General features: G+C 35.5%; 2 protein-coding genes across 8 annotated transcripts; both read left to right on the top strand.

Moving 5' to 3' along the window:
- Positions 1–296: 296 nt before the first annotated feature.
- On the top strand, positions 297–14,218 carry LOC126755648 (solute carrier organic anion transporter family member 4A1-like). Of its 7 annotated transcripts, none has more exons than XM_050468365.1 (10): positions 297–421; positions 5,808–6,919; positions 9,983–10,212; positions 10,271–10,603; positions 11,212–11,734; positions 12,343–12,549; positions 12,616–12,763; positions 12,883–13,086; positions 13,161–13,480; positions 13,556–14,218. In XM_050468365.1, exons 2-10 carry the CDS (start codon positions 6,666–6,668, stop codon positions 13,728–13,730), a joined length of 2,394 nt encoding a protein of 797 aa, XP_050324322.1. In that variant the 5' UTR covers positions 297–421; positions 5,808–6,665; the 3' UTR covers positions 13,731–14,218. The 7 variants fall into 7 exon arrangements, with proteins under 7 accessions (XP_050324322.1, XP_050324329.1, XP_050324328.1 ...); XM_050468372.1 differs by having other exon boundaries at positions 304–421; positions 6,232–6,919; XM_050468371.1 differs by having other exon boundaries at positions 304–421; positions 6,036–6,919.
- Positions 14,219–16,279: 2,061 nt separating this feature from the next.
- Positions 16,280–20,539, top strand: LOC126755649 (solute carrier organic anion transporter family member 74D-like). Its single transcript, XM_050468373.1, has 9 exons — positions 16,280–16,554; positions 16,620–16,849; positions 16,913–17,245; positions 18,511–18,982; positions 19,047–19,253; positions 19,321–19,468; positions 19,554–19,775; positions 19,850–20,169; positions 20,265–20,539. Exons 1-9 carry the CDS (start codon positions 16,310–16,312, stop codon positions 20,431–20,433), a joined length of 2,346 nt encoding a protein of 781 aa, XP_050324330.1. The 5' UTR covers positions 16,280–16,309; the 3' UTR covers positions 20,434–20,539.
- Positions 20,540–21,019: the final 480 nt, after the last annotated feature.

Below are 21,019 nucleotides of genomic sequence, written 5' to 3'. Positions count from 1 at the left end.
CATAGGCGGGGGTGATTGTCGCTGCCCGCCGGGCACTTAAGCAATTGAATTATAAATAAAATTTTTATGAAATACAGTAAGAAATGTGTACACGCTTATATTACCTTTAGGAGGCATTCCATATACATACAAGTATATATATGTACATATGTACATGTTTATGTGTTCTTGCATGCCTTACTTACTTAGTGATTGATAGTATTTCCATCCATATGGTTACAAATTCATACATATCTAAATACATAGACAAGTATATTGTCGTTTGCGACATTTTTAGTCTGAATTGAAAAGAATCAGTAGCAGTTAAGTTAGTCGTTGAGCGCGGCTTAGTTGTGACGGTGAATTATTGTTGGTGAACTTGTGGCGATTCTGTGTCTAGCACAAAGATTTATAACTGCTAAAGTGCAGCCAATGCGTTGAAGTAAATGAAGTGAATATTGAAGAACTAAATGGAGATCAGTGTTCACATTTCATTAGCAACTAAAATGTTACAAAGTGAAATTGAAATAAATAGATATTAAAAAAAAATTATAAATTAACTAAAAAAAAAAAAATACAAATATGAAAATTGTTATGCAATAAGTGCTGCAGTGAAGAGCAAAATATAGCTTGGTGTTTATTTTAGTGAAAAGCAGAGTTATTTCATGAAACCATTGTGTTAAAAAATTTGGCTGCTTTTTTTTCAAACTAAATATGAAATATAGGATAAAATATGTGTGAATTCAAAGCGTAAAAACAAAAACAACAGCAATATGATTATAAGCATGAAACATAGAAAATCATTGTATGCGTGGTCCAGAAAAATTTTATAAAATACATTTTTTAAAACGATAACCACAAATTTGTTTTTTTTAGAAAATATGAAATCAACAATAATTTTACATTCGAAAATTTCTCACCTAATATTACAATATTCTTCAGTGTCCCACCTCTCTAAGGGATTAATCCACCTGCAAGTCAGAAAAATCGCATTTTTACCTGAAATTTTTTTAAAGGGGTACTTTATAACAAAAGAATAATAATTACAAACGCTTACAGAATGAAACGTATGTACTTTAAATTATTATTATTTTGAAATTTTGAATTCCCTGCACCCCATAGCCGTTATCCTGAGGGAACTTCGTAAAATGTGTCAGGCGGAGAGGATGATATACTACTATGAGCAAAAAATAGTAAGACTTTGTTCATAATTTGAAAATTCTTTTTTATTGTTCATAATCGATGTCGTCCCCCTCAAAGTAATCCCTCTTGGCCCCAATATATATCTGCCAACGTGTCAATTCAAGTCAATTTCTGGAACAGCGTTCAATACGCGTTTCACGTTTAATATCCAGAAGTCACACGGAGCTAAATCAGGCGAATACCGATGTTGCGGCACGGTATTGGTTGAAAATTTGGCGTAAAACTCACGAAGAATCAATGCAGTATGCGACGGTGCATTATCGTGGTAAAAAACACCAAGGGTTGTCGGCCCATAATTCAGGCCTCTTTTTACGAATAGCTTCGTGACGTATGATACTCAAATAGTATTCCTTGTTGACAGTTTGGCCGATCGGTTTCGGCTCACCTTTGCCACGACATTCGGCCAACTGATCGTCTGTTTTCGGGTCGCAAGCTTAGATCCAAGAGTATTCGCCAGTAATAATACGTTTCATGACACACTGGTGGTGGGAAAGCATTGTTTTACTGACGTTAACGCGATGCTGTATTTAGAAAAATTATTGATTTCGTGCTTTCACGTTTCATAGGCCTAAATTATCCTTTAAAATAGTTTTCAGTGATCTTTCTGATATTCCAACACTGCCAGCAAGTTCTCTGACTGTTAGACCTGCTTTTTTGAAATTTATATGCTTAATTGAAATCTACTAAACAAAAAATACTTACAATATATATATTAAATATGCAAACAAAAGTGACAAAAGCTCAGCTACCGCTCTTTGCTGAACGACAAAAATGTTTGTTTAACACTAAGGCACATGTACATATGTACATATTTAAATAATTAAATTGGACTTAAGAAAGCTTAATCAACAAATACGCAAGGCCACATCTTTCTCCGGATATTATAATCAACTAAAATTTAAATAAACTTTTCTTATTTTATCTCTTAATTTATACGAAAGTAGGAAGAAATAAGTTGGTACATATGTGGAGATGTTTGTGTGTTTATAAGTAATTGTTTCTTGGAATTTTGGACGGTGGCTATGAAATAAATACTATTCTTATGTCTTTGCAAAGAGCTATGTGTATAAGTGGGTTGAAAAATAAGCAAAAGCTTGTTCTATTGCTTCGAAGCTATAACATCTTTTACCGGTGCATTTCTTATAGTATAAAATAGTGATAAACCTTTCGGGATTACTAGAACAATATGTACCAACAATTCTCAAACATCTGCATTCTTAAAAGTTCAAATTTTTGTTGGGGGATATATAGTTCCAATCGAAATTTTAGATTTCGAAAAGGATAAATCTACACAATGTTGAGCGTAGTGGGATTGATGACTTGGACTCAGAGTAAGATTTTTGAAGCAAACTTGCTTGTGATAGTTCTGAACAAACAGATTTCTTTTCAAAAACTGACGTCCACGAAGAAGTTTCCCCTGACAATAATAACAGACACCACGACGAATCACAATGAGTAAAAATAAATGTCCACCGAAGTACAATTTCCAATTAAACATGCAATAAAAGTTTTATTTGACATGTCTGATAAATGTATTGAAGGCAGGGTTCTCTAATTACGGCGGGGAATTTCAAAAGTGGTGAAGAAACGTCTTCAACTTTCCAGTAAATCATTGTTACTTCAGGCGCTACATGCCATGTTCATCGCTTTGGTAGAAAAAACGAGCAAAAATGATATTTCGGTGCTTCGTACCATTCTACAAGTTAATTTCAATCAATAAATAAATAAACATTACTCTAACTTCAACTAAATTGCTTTTCGACTACTTGATTCTAACATTAATTTTTATGACTTTAACATTTAATGGGATAATATATCCCTTAGAAAGTATGTATTGGGACTTGTCTCAGGATAATAGGGCGATTTTAGCATTTTCAATTATACATTTTTTAACCACCTTTCACAATATGCGACAAAACAGCTATAATTAACTTGGATTTTTAAATGAAACTTCATCCCGAAAGGGTTATAAGATTGTATCTTGATTTGATCGACAAGTTTGTATGACAGCTATATGCTATGGTGGTCCGATATTGGCCGTTCCGACAAATGATATTTTTAAAGAGAAAAGAACGATGTACGATGTCACTTCTGACGGATTTGTCAAAAACTTGAGATATAGTTCGCGTATATTCATTCAGCCAGACAGATGGACTTGCTTGATGCCGATTCAGCTCGTCACGCAGATCATTTATATTTCTTCTGGGTCTTATAAACGTGACACACCATATTCAGAGTATGCTAATATATACAAATAAAACAAAGTAAATGAAATTACTTATACGCCCTATCTAACCATATTCTGGTTTTGCTTTCGTGATTAATTCAGCTGTTGATACCTGATATTAAAACAAGTCAGCATAGAGATTGGAAACTTCTGCTAATAAGTTTTGACTATATCACTGACTTTTAAACTCCTTCAGTAAATTTCCATAGACCAACACTTCATAATCTCTTTCAATTTAATTTTTGTTCTTTTAAAGCTTTACTTAATGATTTTCAAAATTATTGTTAATCAATACAGCACATTTCAAATTATTAGATAGAGCAACGAGACATAAATAAATAAAAGTAATTACATTTAAGATTATTTCATAAAATTACATTTATTCACTCAATTGGAAGACAGAAAGACAAATCAAAACAAGTAAGGAAGGGCTAAGTTCAGCTGTAACCGAACATTCCGTACGCTTGCAACATGCCAGAATCAAAGCCAGGGAAATACTTTAAGGTGTAAAACGTCAACCAGAGGATCAAAATCCAAGGAACTATATAAATATTTATATATGTATATACATATACTCATACTGATCGGCACATCCGACAAAAAGTTTGTTAGAAAACGAAAATCAGGAGTTTGTGGTTGTATCGAACCGATTTTGTTTATTTTTGCTAAAGCTACATAGTAGTAATATGCCACAAACTAATAGAGTTTTCATTGACCTGAAATTTTCATTAAGGTGTTATCATTAAAACACGCTCACTCATTTTCATAGAGATAACTCACATGTTGACCGATATATGCGGTCTAAAGTCACCTGGATGTTCGAAAATCGTTGTATTTGGTATATAGGAGCTAAGGGAAGTATTTACATAATTCAACCCATTTTCGATACACAGACATACCATTATCAGGAATGAATTATCCGTGAATTTCAAAAGTCAACTATGGATACTAGAGTCTACATATTCCGTACCTAGGGGCTTGAACAGTTTTTGTTGGATGTTGACAATTTATGGTCATAAGGTGGCTTACGCTAAAGGCATTATTCGGGCAAACTTTTATCCCGTTATATTTATTTCTTCTTGATTTGTACACTGGAAAGTGGTTACTATTCCATTTCGCCCATTTTTGCAATTCGGTATAAGTATGTTAAAAGAATGTTATGTATCGAGTTTTGTTCAAATCGTTCGGACAGGTCCTGAAATATGTGATTTTTCATAAAAGTTGGCAGTGTTTTTGTAGGTAGTAAGTTCTCTCATTCCATGTGTTACGTTTATATTTAATAGTGAGTCGGTTTCTACGTTCCAGAAGATCGTTTGTAGTAATCACATTAGCACAATATGTACAATGTGCCACATTGTGTGCATAAATCAAAAAAATATATAGTATATTAATTTAAATATGTCAACGGTCGATAAGATTTTAAATGTTTACAAAATGTCCGACAGGAGCCATTAAGTGTATCACGACTATTATTTTTACAGTAATAAGCCATTTTACAAACATGGGTTCACATTTGTTTGATTACTGTTGATAGTAGCTATCGAGTAGCTCTATGTAATAGAATCATAAGACAATGGCCCTGTAGGAAAATATTCCAGAAAAACTTGTATCCTAATTATTCCACTGATTACCATATAAAAAATAAATATATAAATACTGTGAAAATAAAGGAGCTTCATAAAATATTAAAAAAATAGAATATGTATATTATCAATTCTTGGCTTCCAAAATAAAAGATTTCAACCAAAAAAAAGATGTTTTGATATTTCATAAAGCCAAAATAAAGTGTCTTCATTAACTTTTCCACTTTTTGCATCATTTTTAGCTCAAATCAAAGAGTTAATTTAGTGGAAACCCTCAATTAATTTGATCTGAGCACTAATTTATCTTTAGGCAGTTTCGATCTCGTGCGTCTCTCATCACATGAATAAGATAAAACTTTACATTTATACAATATATGAGCAATCTATTAGCCAAATTCAGTTTCGTAATTTTGATGAAATCATTATTTGCTGAAAGCCTTCGGAGTAAGATTGAGTATATGGCGCTGCGAATAAAAAAACATATAACTTGAATAGTGGAGATCATGTCTAGTGTTGTAGTAAAGACTTTATAATTTACTTTTCACCCTCTACCAAGCTCCCAACATATTTTCGATAAATTGTGTCTGAAAGTGTTTAAAATCTGATAGAGAAAAATAAAAATAAATTAAAAGTTAAGCCGTAAGCCCTGGCAGCTAGTGCTTCTTACTCTGTAAGATAATAATTGTATTATTATTTTTCATTTAATAAATAAATTAAAAGTTCTCAGAAGTGTATAAAAATCAAGAAAATCTACTACACAGCCATTACACATACAATATTGTCTAATATTTCCTAAATGCATCACTATTACTTAGAAAATGTGCAGTCATTCCTATAGCCATAATTCACAAAAGTTGTGAGTCTGTTTTTACATAAATTCTTCGCGGATTAAGATTTAAGAAAAATTAACACGCTTATATAGTAAAAACACCAACAACATTTCCATAGTACTTTTTGCATTCGTAACTGACAGAGTGTTTGAGGCAATTAAATGTGTTGTACATGGGTACATAAGTGTGACAAGCAACAACAATATTTGAAAGATTACTAAACGACAACTAAACGCCAAGATTAACTGTGTATACAATTGCTCGGGTGTATAAACGAACTCACCGTTATCCGCCGTCTTACTATTATATGTGTATAAACTGGTTTACTCACACAAACATACATATGTGCACACACATATACATACATATGTGCCAAAGATAATATTTGAAACAAATATGTAATCTTCAGATAGGCAACCGACAATTTGACGATCTACTTGACATTTGCTGCTGAAAATCATCACCAAGGCGTCATCTCTAATGCAAATTTGTTGCTCGGTGTTTGTTGTGCGCTTGGATGTTACTGACACTTTATCTCCGAGCATATTGAAGGTGCCGTGGAATCTCACACCGATTGCGAAGAGTTTATAAAATAGCAAGAGTTTTCACACTCTGTTGCCATTTCATAGTTTGCCGCTAGTGCCGCCTACACAACGGTTGTGAAAAAAGAAACACGCTTAAGAGTGTAACGAAAGGGTTCAAGATTGTCCGAATAAATTATTAAAAGTGTCTGAAGTAATATCAAATTTATAGCGGTAAATGTGAAACATTGAGTGTGTGTGTGTGTTGGTGCATTCGGAAATTCCTTTCAAGTTTTGGTGTATAAAAAGTGCATTTGCAACCATGGTTGAGCTCGAGAAGGATGCACAGGACAACGGTGGTGATACTTATCGTGAAAATGATGTTGCTACGCGTTTACTCGATAATGGCAACGTCAAAGCAATTGAAAACAAAAATGGTGTACAAAGTAAAGAAAAACAGGATCCGGATACGGATCCAACAATGAGCGAAGAAATTAATAAATTATTAAGAGATATGCCGTTAACGGATGATCTGACCTGCGGTTTTTGGATATTTAAGGGACGCTTCTTTCAAAGGTAAGCAAAAAAAGTTAAAAATTATGTTTTTTCGGAAGTCTTGGGTTAAGTTGAAATATTTTCTAAATATAATTTGTTCGAAAAAATACTAAAATGAAATCCATTTGTGTAGATAAATACATAGATTTTAACAGAAAGAACATATCAAAAATGGAAAATTCCTATCGAAAATGACAATAAATATAAACAAGTAGGGAAGGGCTATAACCGCGGTAAAGCGGTTTCTACGCCAGTAAAGAAAAAGGAGGAAGGGCTATGTTCGGATATAACCGAACATTTCCTACTCTTGCAACTTGCAAGAAACAAAGCCAGGAAAATACCTTAAGGGGCTATGCCAGTATGACGCATGAAAAATTAGGCGATTTTCGTGAATTTTTTTAAAAGAAAGTACTAGATTGAATGTTTCGACGTTCTATGGGCGTAATAAAGTATATTTTTAGCTATATTAAAAAAAATTTCTTTTACAAAAATATTGAAAAATAACGGAGTTATTAGCTGTCTGCAGAAGTGCCGAAAAAAAGTGCCTCAACTGCTGGCATGATTCCGGTCGATTGAGTAGCTGAAACAAAAAAATTCAAAATGTTTATTAAACTTAAATATATTTTCTATACAATGAACTACGATCTTTGAAAAATATTAAAAATTAAGAAAATGACGTAATTTTGAAAAAAAATCGGTTTTTTACAGAAAAAATGGTCGTTTTTTTAATGCCAAATTGATAATTTTCAACCAATAAAAGATCGTAGTCTATTGTATAGCAAATGTATTCAACTATATCTAGTTTAAATTTGAAGTCGATCGGTCGATTTCTCGTTGTGTTATAATGTCAGCAATTTTGAAAAATGTCGTTTCGAGAAAAACGCGTTTAAAGTTTCACTTACATACGAGTATGTTTGCACCTCTGAGCGGTCGCTGTTTAGAACGCTGCCATTCAAAAATTATTTAAGATACGACCTCGCCGATTTCACAGGATATTTTTGAATATATAAACTATCGAAAAAGCAAAAAAAAAGTTTTTTGAAAGTGTCACATTGGTATGGCCTCTTAAGGCACAAAACGTCAACCAGAGGATCAGAATCCAAGTAATAAATCCAATTTACATATTTTTGGCGTTAAATTATAATATATCCAATTTTATACGTTCGATTAATTTTGACGATACTTTGAAGGTCTTATATCAGGCATATAGGAGATAGTAGTAACGTAAGTAGAGTAAAGGTCATAGGCTAACAAAATGATCTCAAGATTTGATCAAGGTTCCTCACATACAATCACCAAATATATGGAATATAGTCAGCCGGGTTCAATCCTAACATTGGTTGTATGAGGGCTACGTCAATTTTCACCCAATTTTGTCTATTTTAGGCACAAAGAAAATTGTATTGAAATAACTCAAATGTTGGTCGATATAGGCAGTATAAAGTCACCTGGAAGGTCGAAAATCTTTATATTAGGTATATGGGGTCTCAGGGAACAATTAAACCCATTCAATCTGTTTGTAACACACAGACATACTACTAAAGAAGGATTCTCTCTGACTTTTAATTGTATATCTCACACATTGACCAGTACCGTTATATGGGAAGTACCCCGCTCACTTCCCATCATCCGATTTTCACACTGTCGGTATCATATAACATCGCATATAATTTGTGCTAACGAATTCGGTTGTTGCTGCTTTATTTAGAAGATATGTACATTGAACATATTGGATGGCGGTGCCATGCTAACTTTTTAAAATTTTTTTCCTCTCAGACGCCCCTTTCCACTGTTACCCCCAGTACCAAGTTAGAGTTCTGTATCTTAATTTAATGCTAAGTCATGGTACGTCCGAAAACGTATCGGTTTTGTGGTCGTCGTAGTGATCCAATTACGCCTACCTACAAACTCGATCTTTTCTTTGCCAAGGAAGCGCATACCTTTTTCAAGATATCTGAATTTTTACATCTTGCCCGGACGGACGATCATTTATATATACATAGCTTATATCTATACTTTTTAGCAACATTTTGCAAGAGTATAAAAAAAATTTAATCCAAGAAAAACGTTAACCGAAGCTATTTGGAATTTCTGAAAGATATTTATCAAAACAAAAAAAAATTCCGAACAAGGACGAACTCAAATCAGTCACTATGTATGGTAGATATATAGAATGCTATAGTCGTCCGATCCAAATAATGTTTTGTGTGATGATGGACAATAATTTTTGCCAAATTTTGAGAAGAATGTCAAAAAAAAATGTTTTCATAAATGGATTTGAATTTGATCAGTCAGTTTATATGGCCAATATATGCCACAGTTGTCTCATGTGAATAATTTATTAAGATATTGTGCTTAGTCTTGGGCAATAATTCCTGACAAATTTCGTGAAGATATCTTATCAGATAAAACAGTTTTCCATACAAGAATTTGATTTGATCGACCAGTTTATATGACAATTATATCGTATAGTGACGGTTCCCCAAAACAAGTAGCTCCTTCGGAAGTAATGAACATGTCCAAAATTTCAGACCGATATCTCAAAAACTGAGGGGTTGAGTGGTGAACATACAGACGGAAGGGGAGACAGGCATGGCTTATCGACTCAGTTCACCATGCTGATATCATACTCATCACTAATAATATAGCTCATGCTTGATACTCCACCAACTTAAAAAAATACAAATACTTTTTTCTGAAATATACAAATCTAGAACAAATAATTCTCTAGCAGACTTTAAATTAACCTCTTCGTATTATTTAACTTAAATAAAAAAAATTTTCCTTTTGGTAAGATAAGAGACAAGTAAAAATGTTCTACAAAAATATTTCTGGAAAAAAATTTCTGTTACCCATACCCAGTAAGAGAATTTCTTTTTTTTAAACATTCAGTACGAAATGTATTACTAAATATTGATAAAACATAGTTTAATAAGCATTTTCATAGGTCTGAATTGTTTATACAACAACTAGACCTTCCAAAAATCCATACTATATACTCAAAGGCATAATTTTACTTTTTCGAAACCACCACTAAGCAAAAAGCATATTCATTATCGTTAAAATTTTGAAACTCTTTCATAGATTTGCGAATCAAACCGCCTATGTGTTACTCTATGGCATTGTGGGTTGTGTTTTCTCAATGACATATGCCTACTTCAATGGCACGATCACAACTATTGAGAAGCGCTTTAAAATACCATCAAAAAATACCGGTATAATATCGGTGGGAAATGATATTAGTCAAATGATGGTCTCAGCGGTGCTCAGTTATTATGCGGGTAAAGGACATCGACCGCGTTGGATAGGATTTGGTAAGTGAAATCAACTAAACAGCTACAGTTTTGCTTTATTTACATCTTTTTCTCTCAGGTCTCTTAACAATTGTGGTCTTCTGTTTAATGACTGCCTTGCCGCATCTACTTTATGGACCTGGTGATGATGCGCTGGCGTTAACTGCAGAGTTCGGGGCACATCCCGCTGAGAATGCCACACTGGAAGCGATTGAAAAACAAGGCCGAAAGACATTGTGTCGCCTGAATGGCGGTGGTGCCGAATGTGAGATAGGTGAAGGTAATTTAGCGCCACAACTGGTGCTATTCGTTGCACAATTCATCTCAGGCATTGGTGGTTCTCTATACTATACCTTGGGTGTTTCATATATGGACGATAATACGAAGAAGTCGCGTACACCAGTTTTGCTCAGTAAGTATGTGGTAGAAATTCAAGTTTTCTTCCTTAAATTAATATATTAGAAACTATATTGTTTGGTTCTGTAAACATGAAAGTGTTATCTTCTAGAAATCCTTATCGCGGGGTTTGTATTCTGCTCGGCTAAATTGGATGCTGCAAGTAAATCGCCAAGTCTGTTTAGCGTTAAATAACATTTGAGATATAGAAGCTGATAACGAATTATCACAAAAACAGTTTTTGATAAACAAAAGCACTCTGCAAACGTAAATTTATGGAATAAGTAGCTTGACTTCTAATCTTTATTGTTCGGCAGTTTATTTAACTAAATTTAGAGCAAAGGTGTAAAATGTAAAATTTGCACTAACACCTTTTATAACGAGACTATGTATCAAAATATATCAACTTTATTATAAACGATAAACAGAATATGTAAATATTGAAATTGCAACGGTTAGCCTGTCTGCATTTCTATTGAAGTGCATTAGATTTAAGCAAATAAGATAAATTTCTGACAGCTAATGTCAGAATGTAGAACAAATTAATATAATTGTTACTAAAGCATACTTTTCCATAAAGAAATATATATTAATGAACTTCCTTATGATTTCCCCAACTTTCAGGCTTATCCTACTTTCTACGCATGTTGGGACCGGCCTTCGGTTATGCGCTCGCCTCTTTCTGCCTGCGCCTCTATATCGCGCCAAATTTGCGTCCGGTCATTAATAACAAAGATCCACGCTGGCTGGGCGCTTGGTGGTTGGGTTGGCTGGTGATTGGTGGCATGATATTTGTTTCGGGCATCTTTCTCACAATGTTTCCGAAACAACTGCCACGCGCTATGGCAAGACGTATGGTCGAAGAGGAGCGTCGTAAACGTAATGCATTGAAGGAAAATGAAGAGAACGGCATCAAAGAACCAACGGAGAATCATAAATTGACCGCAGAAATGGAGGAGAAACCGAGTGAGGATGCCAAAGCTTCATTTTGGGATATGTTGACAACTTTCAAGCGACTTTTAAAAAATAAAACCTTGATGTGTAATAATTTCTCATCGGTTTTCTACCTTTTCGGTTATACACCGTATTGGATATTCACACCGAAATATATTGAAATACAATATCGACAATCGGCAGCGACTTCGAGGTGAGTACGAACAAAAGTGAGATTGCGATTGTTGTTTAAATAAGTCTGAACCCCGCGAAAGAATTTGCATTAGGTTTAATTAGACTTAAGTTTTATTCTGAAATTGATTACGTCTTAAACTTGTTTAGAGGAATTTGTTTCTACTAGTTTGCTTTATTCTTCCTCAGTTGTCCACTTAGAACTTTTATTTTGATCGGCCAAATAATATTCCCTAAAGTAGATTTCTTAGATTTTCCTCGAAAGTCATGAAAACAAAAACCTAATTAACTGTTTCGAGGTCTTCTGTATAAAAAGACTCCACATCTTCAAAAACTATTCATAAAAACTGATGCCGCTATCAACAATTTTGGAAACTGTTTCCTAACTTCCCTTCAGATAGATATTCAACTGCTCCACAGAGAATAGTTCCATTCAAACCTCTCATTTACATTGAGTAAAAAATTGTTTTTGTACTTATGGTTTGGTTTCAATGGTTAACCAAGCAAAGGAAGTGTTTTTAACCAGTTTTGAAATCTCCGCAATGAAAATATTATTAAGCAAATCTTCTCAACACACTATACACTACTTCTATATTCTTCTTCTTCTATATTCCTCCAACTTCTCCACAGTTTGGTGACTGGTACAGTTGCGCTCGCTTTCTCCGCCGCAGGTATTTTACTATCGGGCTTTGTGATATCGCACTATAAGCCCCGAGCACGCTATATGGCCGCCTGGAATGTGATTGTCGGTTTCTTGACAGTAGCAGGTATCCTGGCATATGCATTTATCGGTTGCCCTGGTAATGAACAATCGGTTATTGTCAATATACATGACAGGTAACTGCTATATAAGATATATAACTGATGTGTGAAGCTAAACATTTTTTTTTATTAAAAACAAAGCGCTCTGAATAGCACACCCACCTGCAATTCGGAATGTCATTGTGATTATGTGCGCTACTCACCAGTATGTGGAGAGAACAATATGACTTATATCTCACCATGCCATGCGGGTTGTAAGAAACAATACAAAACTGCCAGTGGAAGGAAGGTAATAAACGAATTAATTTATTAATTGTTTTCTGTTTTTAGAGTCATTAATAGTTTCTCAACTATTATTAATTACAAAGGATAATCGCAACTCATTTTCACTCTCTCTTCCATTTTCAGATTTACTATGACTGCTCTTGCATACCTAATGACAGCCGCAATAAGACATCGAAGCCTCTATTTCAACGTCTCACCGTTATGGATTTAAAATCAGAGGAATTAGTAGATGATGATAATTTAACTACAACGATAATGCCCGAAGAGTGGCCCACCACAACAGAAGCGTCAACTCTAGCCACAACGTTGAGCACGACATATCCTGATGTGAGTAGACTCGACGTTTCTAAAACACTATCGACTTACAAAACTAACGCTTACATCCTTTATTATACTCTTAGGTTCAACTCGGCGGTCAAGCAATAACCGGCGCCTGTCCGGTAAACTGTTTCGCTCAATTCGTCACCTTCCTATCGGTGATGTGTTGTCTGAAGTTTGTCGGCGCTACGGGGCGCGCTTCGAACTTCTTGGTGTCAGTACGCTGTGTATCTGAAAAGGATAAAACGGCTGCCATGGGTTTCGGCATGATGATGATGTCGATGTTGGCGTTTATACCCAGCCCAATCTTCTTCGGTTGGGTGCTCGATCGTCTTTGCTTGGTGTGGGGAAAAACGTGTACGAACAAAGGCAATTGCTGGCTTTATGATCCTGAATCGCTAAGGTACTCATCTTTTTTGAATATTCATTAAGTTATTTGAGGTAATTTTTTAATCATAAAACTTTTTGTTTCTCCCAGATACACGCTCAATATAACCGCTTCGGTATTTGTTGCTATTGGCGCCCTGTTCGATTGGGGTGTTTGGTATTATGTAAAAGATCTAAAAATCTTCGACGAAGAGGTGAAAGATTTCGAAATGACTGTTGTGCAGCATGAGGAGGAGGTGAATTCAATAAAGGATTTGGAAGCATAATTTTCATTGAGCATAAATTTAGTGGCAGCTAGTTCGTTGTATGAGAGTGTGCGTCTGTTTGAGTGCATCTGGTTTGGTTGTGAGCGTGGTTGGCGTATATACTAAGTAGACATGTAAAATACAAATACTTGATCTTCTATGTTTTTTTTAATACGAGGTTATACAGTTGCAAGTATATTTAGTAAATATCTAGCTCATTTTGTATATAAACTGAAGAAATAAAACAGAAATAAGCTAATTTACCAAAGTTTTTGCTAAATAATTTTGTTAATGTTTATATATATATATATATGTGAATTATTTGTTGTACTTTATGATTAATAAATACATCCTGTATAATAACTCCGTATGTATATCAACAGTTAATTGTGTACAATTTGTAGATGTCTAAGAATGAAGTATTAATAGCTAAGTTTTATGTATCAATCTATGAGTTTAATCTTAGTTTAGAAATTGTACATATATACATTTTGACATACATTTACTTCATTCTCAATAAAATAAGAATTTAAAAACTGTCGATTTATTTATGTCAATACTAACGGCATCACAATATGCTCTATAATTTGTGGAATATATTATAATAGGTAAGGTTAGTCTGGTAGGTCAATGAGCCACGCATAGACCAGTTTTGGCTTTTGCGATACCAGATGGAGTTCAGTTACTAGGTCCATGAGGAGATACGCTGTAAGAAATGCGGGACAAGTACAGGGTAGATACTCCACTGTTTCCCTTTTGCCTTACTCTTGACATGTTCTGCAGTCTTCTCGATCTGTCAGCCCCATTCTGTGGGCGTATGCCACCACAAGACAGTGACCAGTTAGTATTCCGAACATGTTCCTACAGTCCCTTGAAATGTATTATTTTTATCAAAATATAATCTTACGAGTATATTTTTATGTCATTTTTTCTAAGATTTTAAAAATAATAAATATATCTCTAATAGTCGCCTAAGCACTAATAAAATCTAAATAGAATATATATATATGCTAAAGCAATGAAAAAAATTGAAAGCTCTGCTCATAGTTATTCTGTTTTGATTGGTTTGTCTCAATATAGTTGTTTATCCTTTGGCCCATATTTTCAATTATCAATATATCATACATATAACGAATTCTATATTAACTAGAATTTTCAAGCTCTATCTATAGAGTTTTTGAACAAAGAATAAAGTAACTTGAAACATACAGCGTCGAACAATAGGGATGACGTGATTTGAACAGCTCGTAGTAGTCATGTTTGTTTATGGATTTGTGAAAAATTTTGTCAGTGTTAATTAAGGTTTGCCATTTGATAATGTCTCTGTGGTACAACGCCTGGAAAATGTAAAAGATTATTATGCATATTCACGTTCTCCGGTGGCTACTGTAAGAGTCCTTCGTGCAAAACACGGCCTTCTTCTGAAGACGCTATTTAACGCATAATTGCAAAATTCGAAAATGATTATAATCTCCACGATATTGTGCCACCTTTTCGTTAAAGAAAAGCCCTTAGTCCTTTATAGCTCCCTTCAAACCAGTGTTTCCGCCAATCTGAATCATCCGGTTCAACGATTACGTATGTAAACGTTGCAGAGGTGGGCATTTGGATGACTCACTCTTTACTGACTTCCATAAACCAACTAGGATCAATCTATCGTACTTAAGACTTAAATATACCACACAATTGGGCTCTGACGAAGTAGTACCAAGTTAGAGCGAAAAAACAATTATATTACTCGACTATCACCACATCTCACACAAAAGAAACAACTGGGTCGGAATCACATTGGGTTAATAATTCGATTCCACTTGAACAGCTAAAAGCGCCTCTGTTGCCTAAAATAGTCGAATTTATTTTTATTTGAGTAATCTTTAAGCCTGTCAAACTATCAGATGTTTCAACTAGCCACCGATTAATATAAAAATACGATTCAAATGCGGCAAGATGAACCTTGCTAAAAGTAAGTAGTTCAATGAACATCCTGCATTCTCTAAGTTTAAAGGATCTCACAGTCACACAGGAGCTAATCGTTGACCGAGATAGCACGAGTTCGATAAATCCAGTACTAGATTGCAAGAGATAACAAAACCCCAAATAGTTGCCAATCCAATGCCATTGGGAAAATAGACTCATGAATTTTGCGAACTCATCGGCTTTCCAGTTTTTAGAGCTACAGCGGATGCCAAAACGAGATTATAACGAAGCTCATAATGAGGACAGACACCTCTAGTTAACATTGAGCTCACAGCCAAACTCAATATTGCCTTGCGGCTAGATCATGCAACTTTCCATTACATATTAATCAAATGTTACAAGCCGTCTAAAATTTTATTATATGAACTAAATCCACACATATTAATAACTATTACAATTAAAAACTGCACATTGTGTACTTTAAAGCGTTCTCTAGGAAACTGCACAACGCAATTAATAATTCAGATAATGCAATATTTAAGATAATACAAATTGAGATATCATCAAATCTGATAAATGACATTTAAGTTTTATATGAAAACAGTAGTCTGCCAATTCACAGCCTCAGTTAGTTCCAGCCGGTGTATCGACACGCGTCTAACACTCCAACCGATAATGCAAAAATGGTGCAACTTATGGATGAAAAATTGAAAAACGATACGCGAAAAGATAGTGCTGTCGAACTTAACTTGCTAACTGAATCGAGATTGGAAGCTCCAACGGAAGAGTGTACACAGGAACAACCTAAAACTGCTGAAGAAACGAGTGATAGCAATAAAAGAGAGATCGATGCCGTTGAACGGGATATGCCGTTAACTGATGATGTGAGATGTGGTTTTTGGTTTTTCAAAGGCACTTTCTTCCAGAGGTGAGTAAAATGTCGATCTGTACTATATTGGATTTTTATTATTTTTTGGTGTGATCCTGCGACAGATTCGCCAATCAAACAACATATGTAATACTCTATGGATTAGTGGGCTGCGTGCTCTCCATGACTTATGCCTACTTCAATGGCACGTTGACCACACTTGAAAAACGCTTCAAGATACCTTCAAAGAATACGGGCATAATTTCGATTGGAAATAACCTCACTCAAATGTCTGTATCGGCTATGCTAAGTTACTACGCCAGCAAAGGGCATCGACCGCGTTGGATCGGATTTGGTGAGTGAAAAACAATGGGCGATAAAATATTCTAATGTATTTGCCATTCAACTACCCACGCAGGCATTATGACATTTGTCGGTTTCTGCGTGCTAAATGCCTCGCCGCACTTTCTATATGGCCCCGGCAAAGACGCCCTCGCACTTACAGCCGAATTTGGTGGCGTTGTTAATGAAAATACCACTCAGGGTGTGTTGGAAAAGCAACGCGCCAAGGAGTTATGTCGCGATCGCAGCAATGAGACCGCTTGTGCACTCGAAGAGGGTAATTTCGCACCACAGGCGGTACTTTTTCTAGCGCAAGTCGTATCTGGCATTGGTGGTGGACTTTACTATACGCTCGGCATATCCTACATGGATGACAATACGAAGAAGTCTAAAACGCCAGCGCTATTAAGTAAGTACGTCAAGTTGTTGTTATAGTGCAAATGAAATTCGCATAAAATGCATTATTTGTTAAGGGTTTAGAGTTGTCATGAAGCAAGATAAGAGCAAAATCTATGATATTGTTATTATGATAGCCTTCTTCTGAGAGGTAACGACAACAATAGTTTATTTATTGTGAACTTAAAAAGTGAGTCAAGTAAAAAATCGGAGTAGTTAGGTTTCTTATCCGCGTAGTTGACGAAAACATGCAGTTGATGCATTTTCTGTCATAGTGTTAAGAGCACCCATAGAGAGAAAATCGAGGACCGAGGATTATTGTGATGAATTATTGGAGCACAAATTATGTAAAAAATCGGTACACAGCATCGGACCGGCCTTGGGATATCCGTGTCCGGACCAAAGTGATGTTTTTTGGTATACTGTGATAGTGTTAGTAAAGTAATAATTAAAAGTTTTCACGATCACTTTTTAAGATCCGGGTTGCGGCCTTTGTATTAAAAGACTTTTCATAAAATATATAAATTATGTCAAGATAATGAGAGTAAAACCAGGGCCAAAATATAGCAAAGGTTAGGTTAGGTTAATCTGGTAGGTCAATAAACCGCGTATAGGCTAGTTCGGTTCTTTACTCCAAATGGAGTTTACTTGCGAAGTCCGAGAGGAGTAGTCGTCGTTTTGGATGCCTCCGCTTGACGCGGATTTTAACAAACCAATAGTAATTCTGTGTACTTCCGATCTACCGTTTTGCTTATGACCTTTGCACTTTCGCACCCTGGTAGCCCGCTCCATCGAGTTTTGATTTTCTTCACCATGCTTTTGTCAAGGTCGTCGTATAGACAATTCATGGGTTTCCCAATGTTGATCACGTTTTCGGATGTTAGCCTTACACCATTCTTGGAAATCTCGTCCACTATTTCATTGCCCTCGATGCCTTTGTGACCTGGAAGTTAAGTTGCTTACTTCTGGCAACACGTTCTACTGCTTTCCAAGACACTTCTGGCCGATATGCGATACGAGGTTACTGCCTTGATTGCTGCTTGGCTGCATTAGAGACCAGCTCCTCGGTTTTTCGCAAAGACTTCAGCTTGAAGTATACTGCAGTGGTCCGGCAACCTAAAAGGCTGTCCTATGCCTAACTGTGGAACGTATATTTTCGCACCAACTCCATCGTCCATTTTGGAGCCGAAAAAATATTATAGCAATTTAAAAGCAACATTTTTTTATCACATAAACATGTTATAAAGTTTATACTTCTATATTCTTCTCACTATATAGGCTTGTCGTACTTCTTCCACATGCTGGGCCCCGCCATAGGCTACTCTTTGGCCTCATTCTGCCTCCGTGTCTATATCGCACCGCAATTGAAACCATTAATTAATAATAAAGATCCGCGTTGGTTAGGCGCCTGGTGGATGGGTTGGCTGCTGCTGGGTTCTGCACTCTTTATATCCGGCTTAATATTCAGCATGTTACCACAAGAACTGCCACGCGCAAAAGCTCGCCGTCTTGTAGAGGAACGCAAACGGAGAGAGGCAAATGCATCGAAAGCCGATGCAAGTGAAGAACCCGTTGTAGCCAAGGCTTCTTTACGTGATATGGTGGTCACATTCAAACGCCTCGCCATGAATAAGACGCTGATATGTAATAATATATCTTCGATCTTCTATTATTTCGGTTACACGCCTTATTGGATTTTTACGCCGAAATATATTGAGGTGCAATATCGACAATCGGCTGCGACGTCGAGGTAAACGAAATACTCAACTATGTTTCACAATTATTTTATATGATTATTTACTCTATATTACTAGCATGGTCACCGGCACCGTGGCGTTGGCTTTCTCCGCTCTTGGTGTACTCATTTCCGGTTTCGTCATATCGAGGTTTAAACCCAGCGCTCGTTATATGGCCGCCTGGAATGTACTCGTTGGTTTGCTTTCCGTTGCCGGTTGTATTGCTTATGCTTATATTGGTTGCCCGGGGAATGAACAGTCCATGGTTGTCAATATACCAGCGAGGTAAGTTTGGAAAATGCTTACAATTTTAATTGTTATATTTACGTAGCTCTGCTGTATTCAATTTCAGTGGTCCTAACAGCGTCTCCACCTGTAATTCCGCATGTTACTGCGATTATGTACCCTTTTCACCAGTTTGCGGTCAGAATAATATGACCTATATATCACCATGCCATGCCGGTTGCAGGCGTTCAATAACCGATGATAGCGGTGCCAAGGTGAGTATTTGAATTGTTTTTTATTTCAAAACATGCACTTTTAATTTTCTTTCTAGAAGTTATACAAATATAAAATTTGTTTCAGACTTTTACTGATTGCGGCTGTATCTCTAGAGCTGCTACAACGTCGAATCATGTTAAGCGCTCATTTTTAGAATCGCTGAATATAAAAGAGAGCGAATTTTTCATAAGCTCCAATAATACAATTATCGAAGCAACAACAATAAAAGCTTTAATAACAGAGAGTATAACAAATGACGTACCTGCAACCTCTTCCACAACAACAAAAACACGAGAAGAACTGAGTGTTAGTATTGATGCCTTTCTTTCACATTAGTGCTCTAATAATCTTAAATAAATTTCTCTTCTCATGAACAACAGTCCTCATTCGGTGGTTACGCCACTCCAGGCGCTTGTCCCGTTAACTGTTTTAAGCAATTCGTGCTGTTTTTGTCAGTCATGTGTCTATTAAAGTTCATAGGTGCCACTGGACGCGCCTCGAACTTCTTGGTCACGGTGCGTTGTGTGTCGGAACAGGATAAAGCCGCTGCCATGGGTTTTGGCATGATGTTGGCCTGCATGCTGTCCTTTATACCCGCTCCGATATTCTTCGGCTGGCTGTTGGATAGTATGTGCTTGGTGTGGGGCAAGACGTGCAGCAACAAAGGCAATTGCTGGCTATATGATCCACTCGCTATGAGGTGGGTTAATATGTCTTTTCCCGAGAAATTAACTTAATTACTTGGTATTTTAATAATTTTCAAATTAATTTATATATCCAACTCTATCATTTCAGATACATTCTCAATCTAACGGCAGGTGCATTCATTTTCATTGGCACTGTTTTTGATGGCGGGGTCTGGTTCTTAGTAAAGAATCTTAAAATCTTTGATGAAGAGAAACAGAACACTGAAGAAGGCACCAAAGAAGAGAATGATGTTATGCTTTTTGAAGAAAAAGACTAAAAATGCGTTAAGTTTTTATATACTTTTTCAATGTTTAAACATTTTTATAAATTTATGCATAATTTGTTACGGCTCTAAAGCATATAAAAAGGCTTTATAACCAAATAAATTGATCTTGTAAAACAAATTTGAATCATAATGAACTTTTTAAATTTAAAATTTAGCTCAGAGAACTCATATGGGCTTTCATATCTCACCAGCTATAATATAGACTTCAACAAATTTTGCCACACAGCCTTCGCTTAATATCTCCTGGTCACAGCCTTACTTAATTGGGTAAAACAAAGATATGACGGCAAGTAACACATACTTTGGGGATAACATCGCTTCTTATCTGACCTTAGAATAGATAAGAAACATACCCAAACAAGTTTTTTTTTCAGAAATACAAGAAAGAAAGACTTTAAGTCTCATCTATCATATGGACTGACAGACCCCTAATATACATACTATATACAAGTCTTAGAGGACAGAGGACAGACTCATAAGTGCTGTCAAATTTTCCACCGAAAAACTACCGCCTATTGAAGTTTTTAACTATTCCCTTATATTTGAAAGACGAATGCAATGAAATAATAATCAGAGT

Source organism: Bactrocera neohumeralis, chromosome 4 (genome assembly GCF_024586455.1).
Source record: "Bactrocera neohumeralis isolate Rockhampton chromosome 4, APGP_CSIRO_Bneo_wtdbg2-racon-allhic-juicebox.fasta_v2, whole genome shotgun sequence".
NCBI lineage: Eukaryota > Metazoa > Arthropoda > Insecta > Diptera > Tephritidae > Bactrocera > Bactrocera neohumeralis.
The sequence above is the reverse complement of the archived record's forward strand: the minus strand, read 5'-3'. Positions and strand labels throughout refer to the sequence as shown.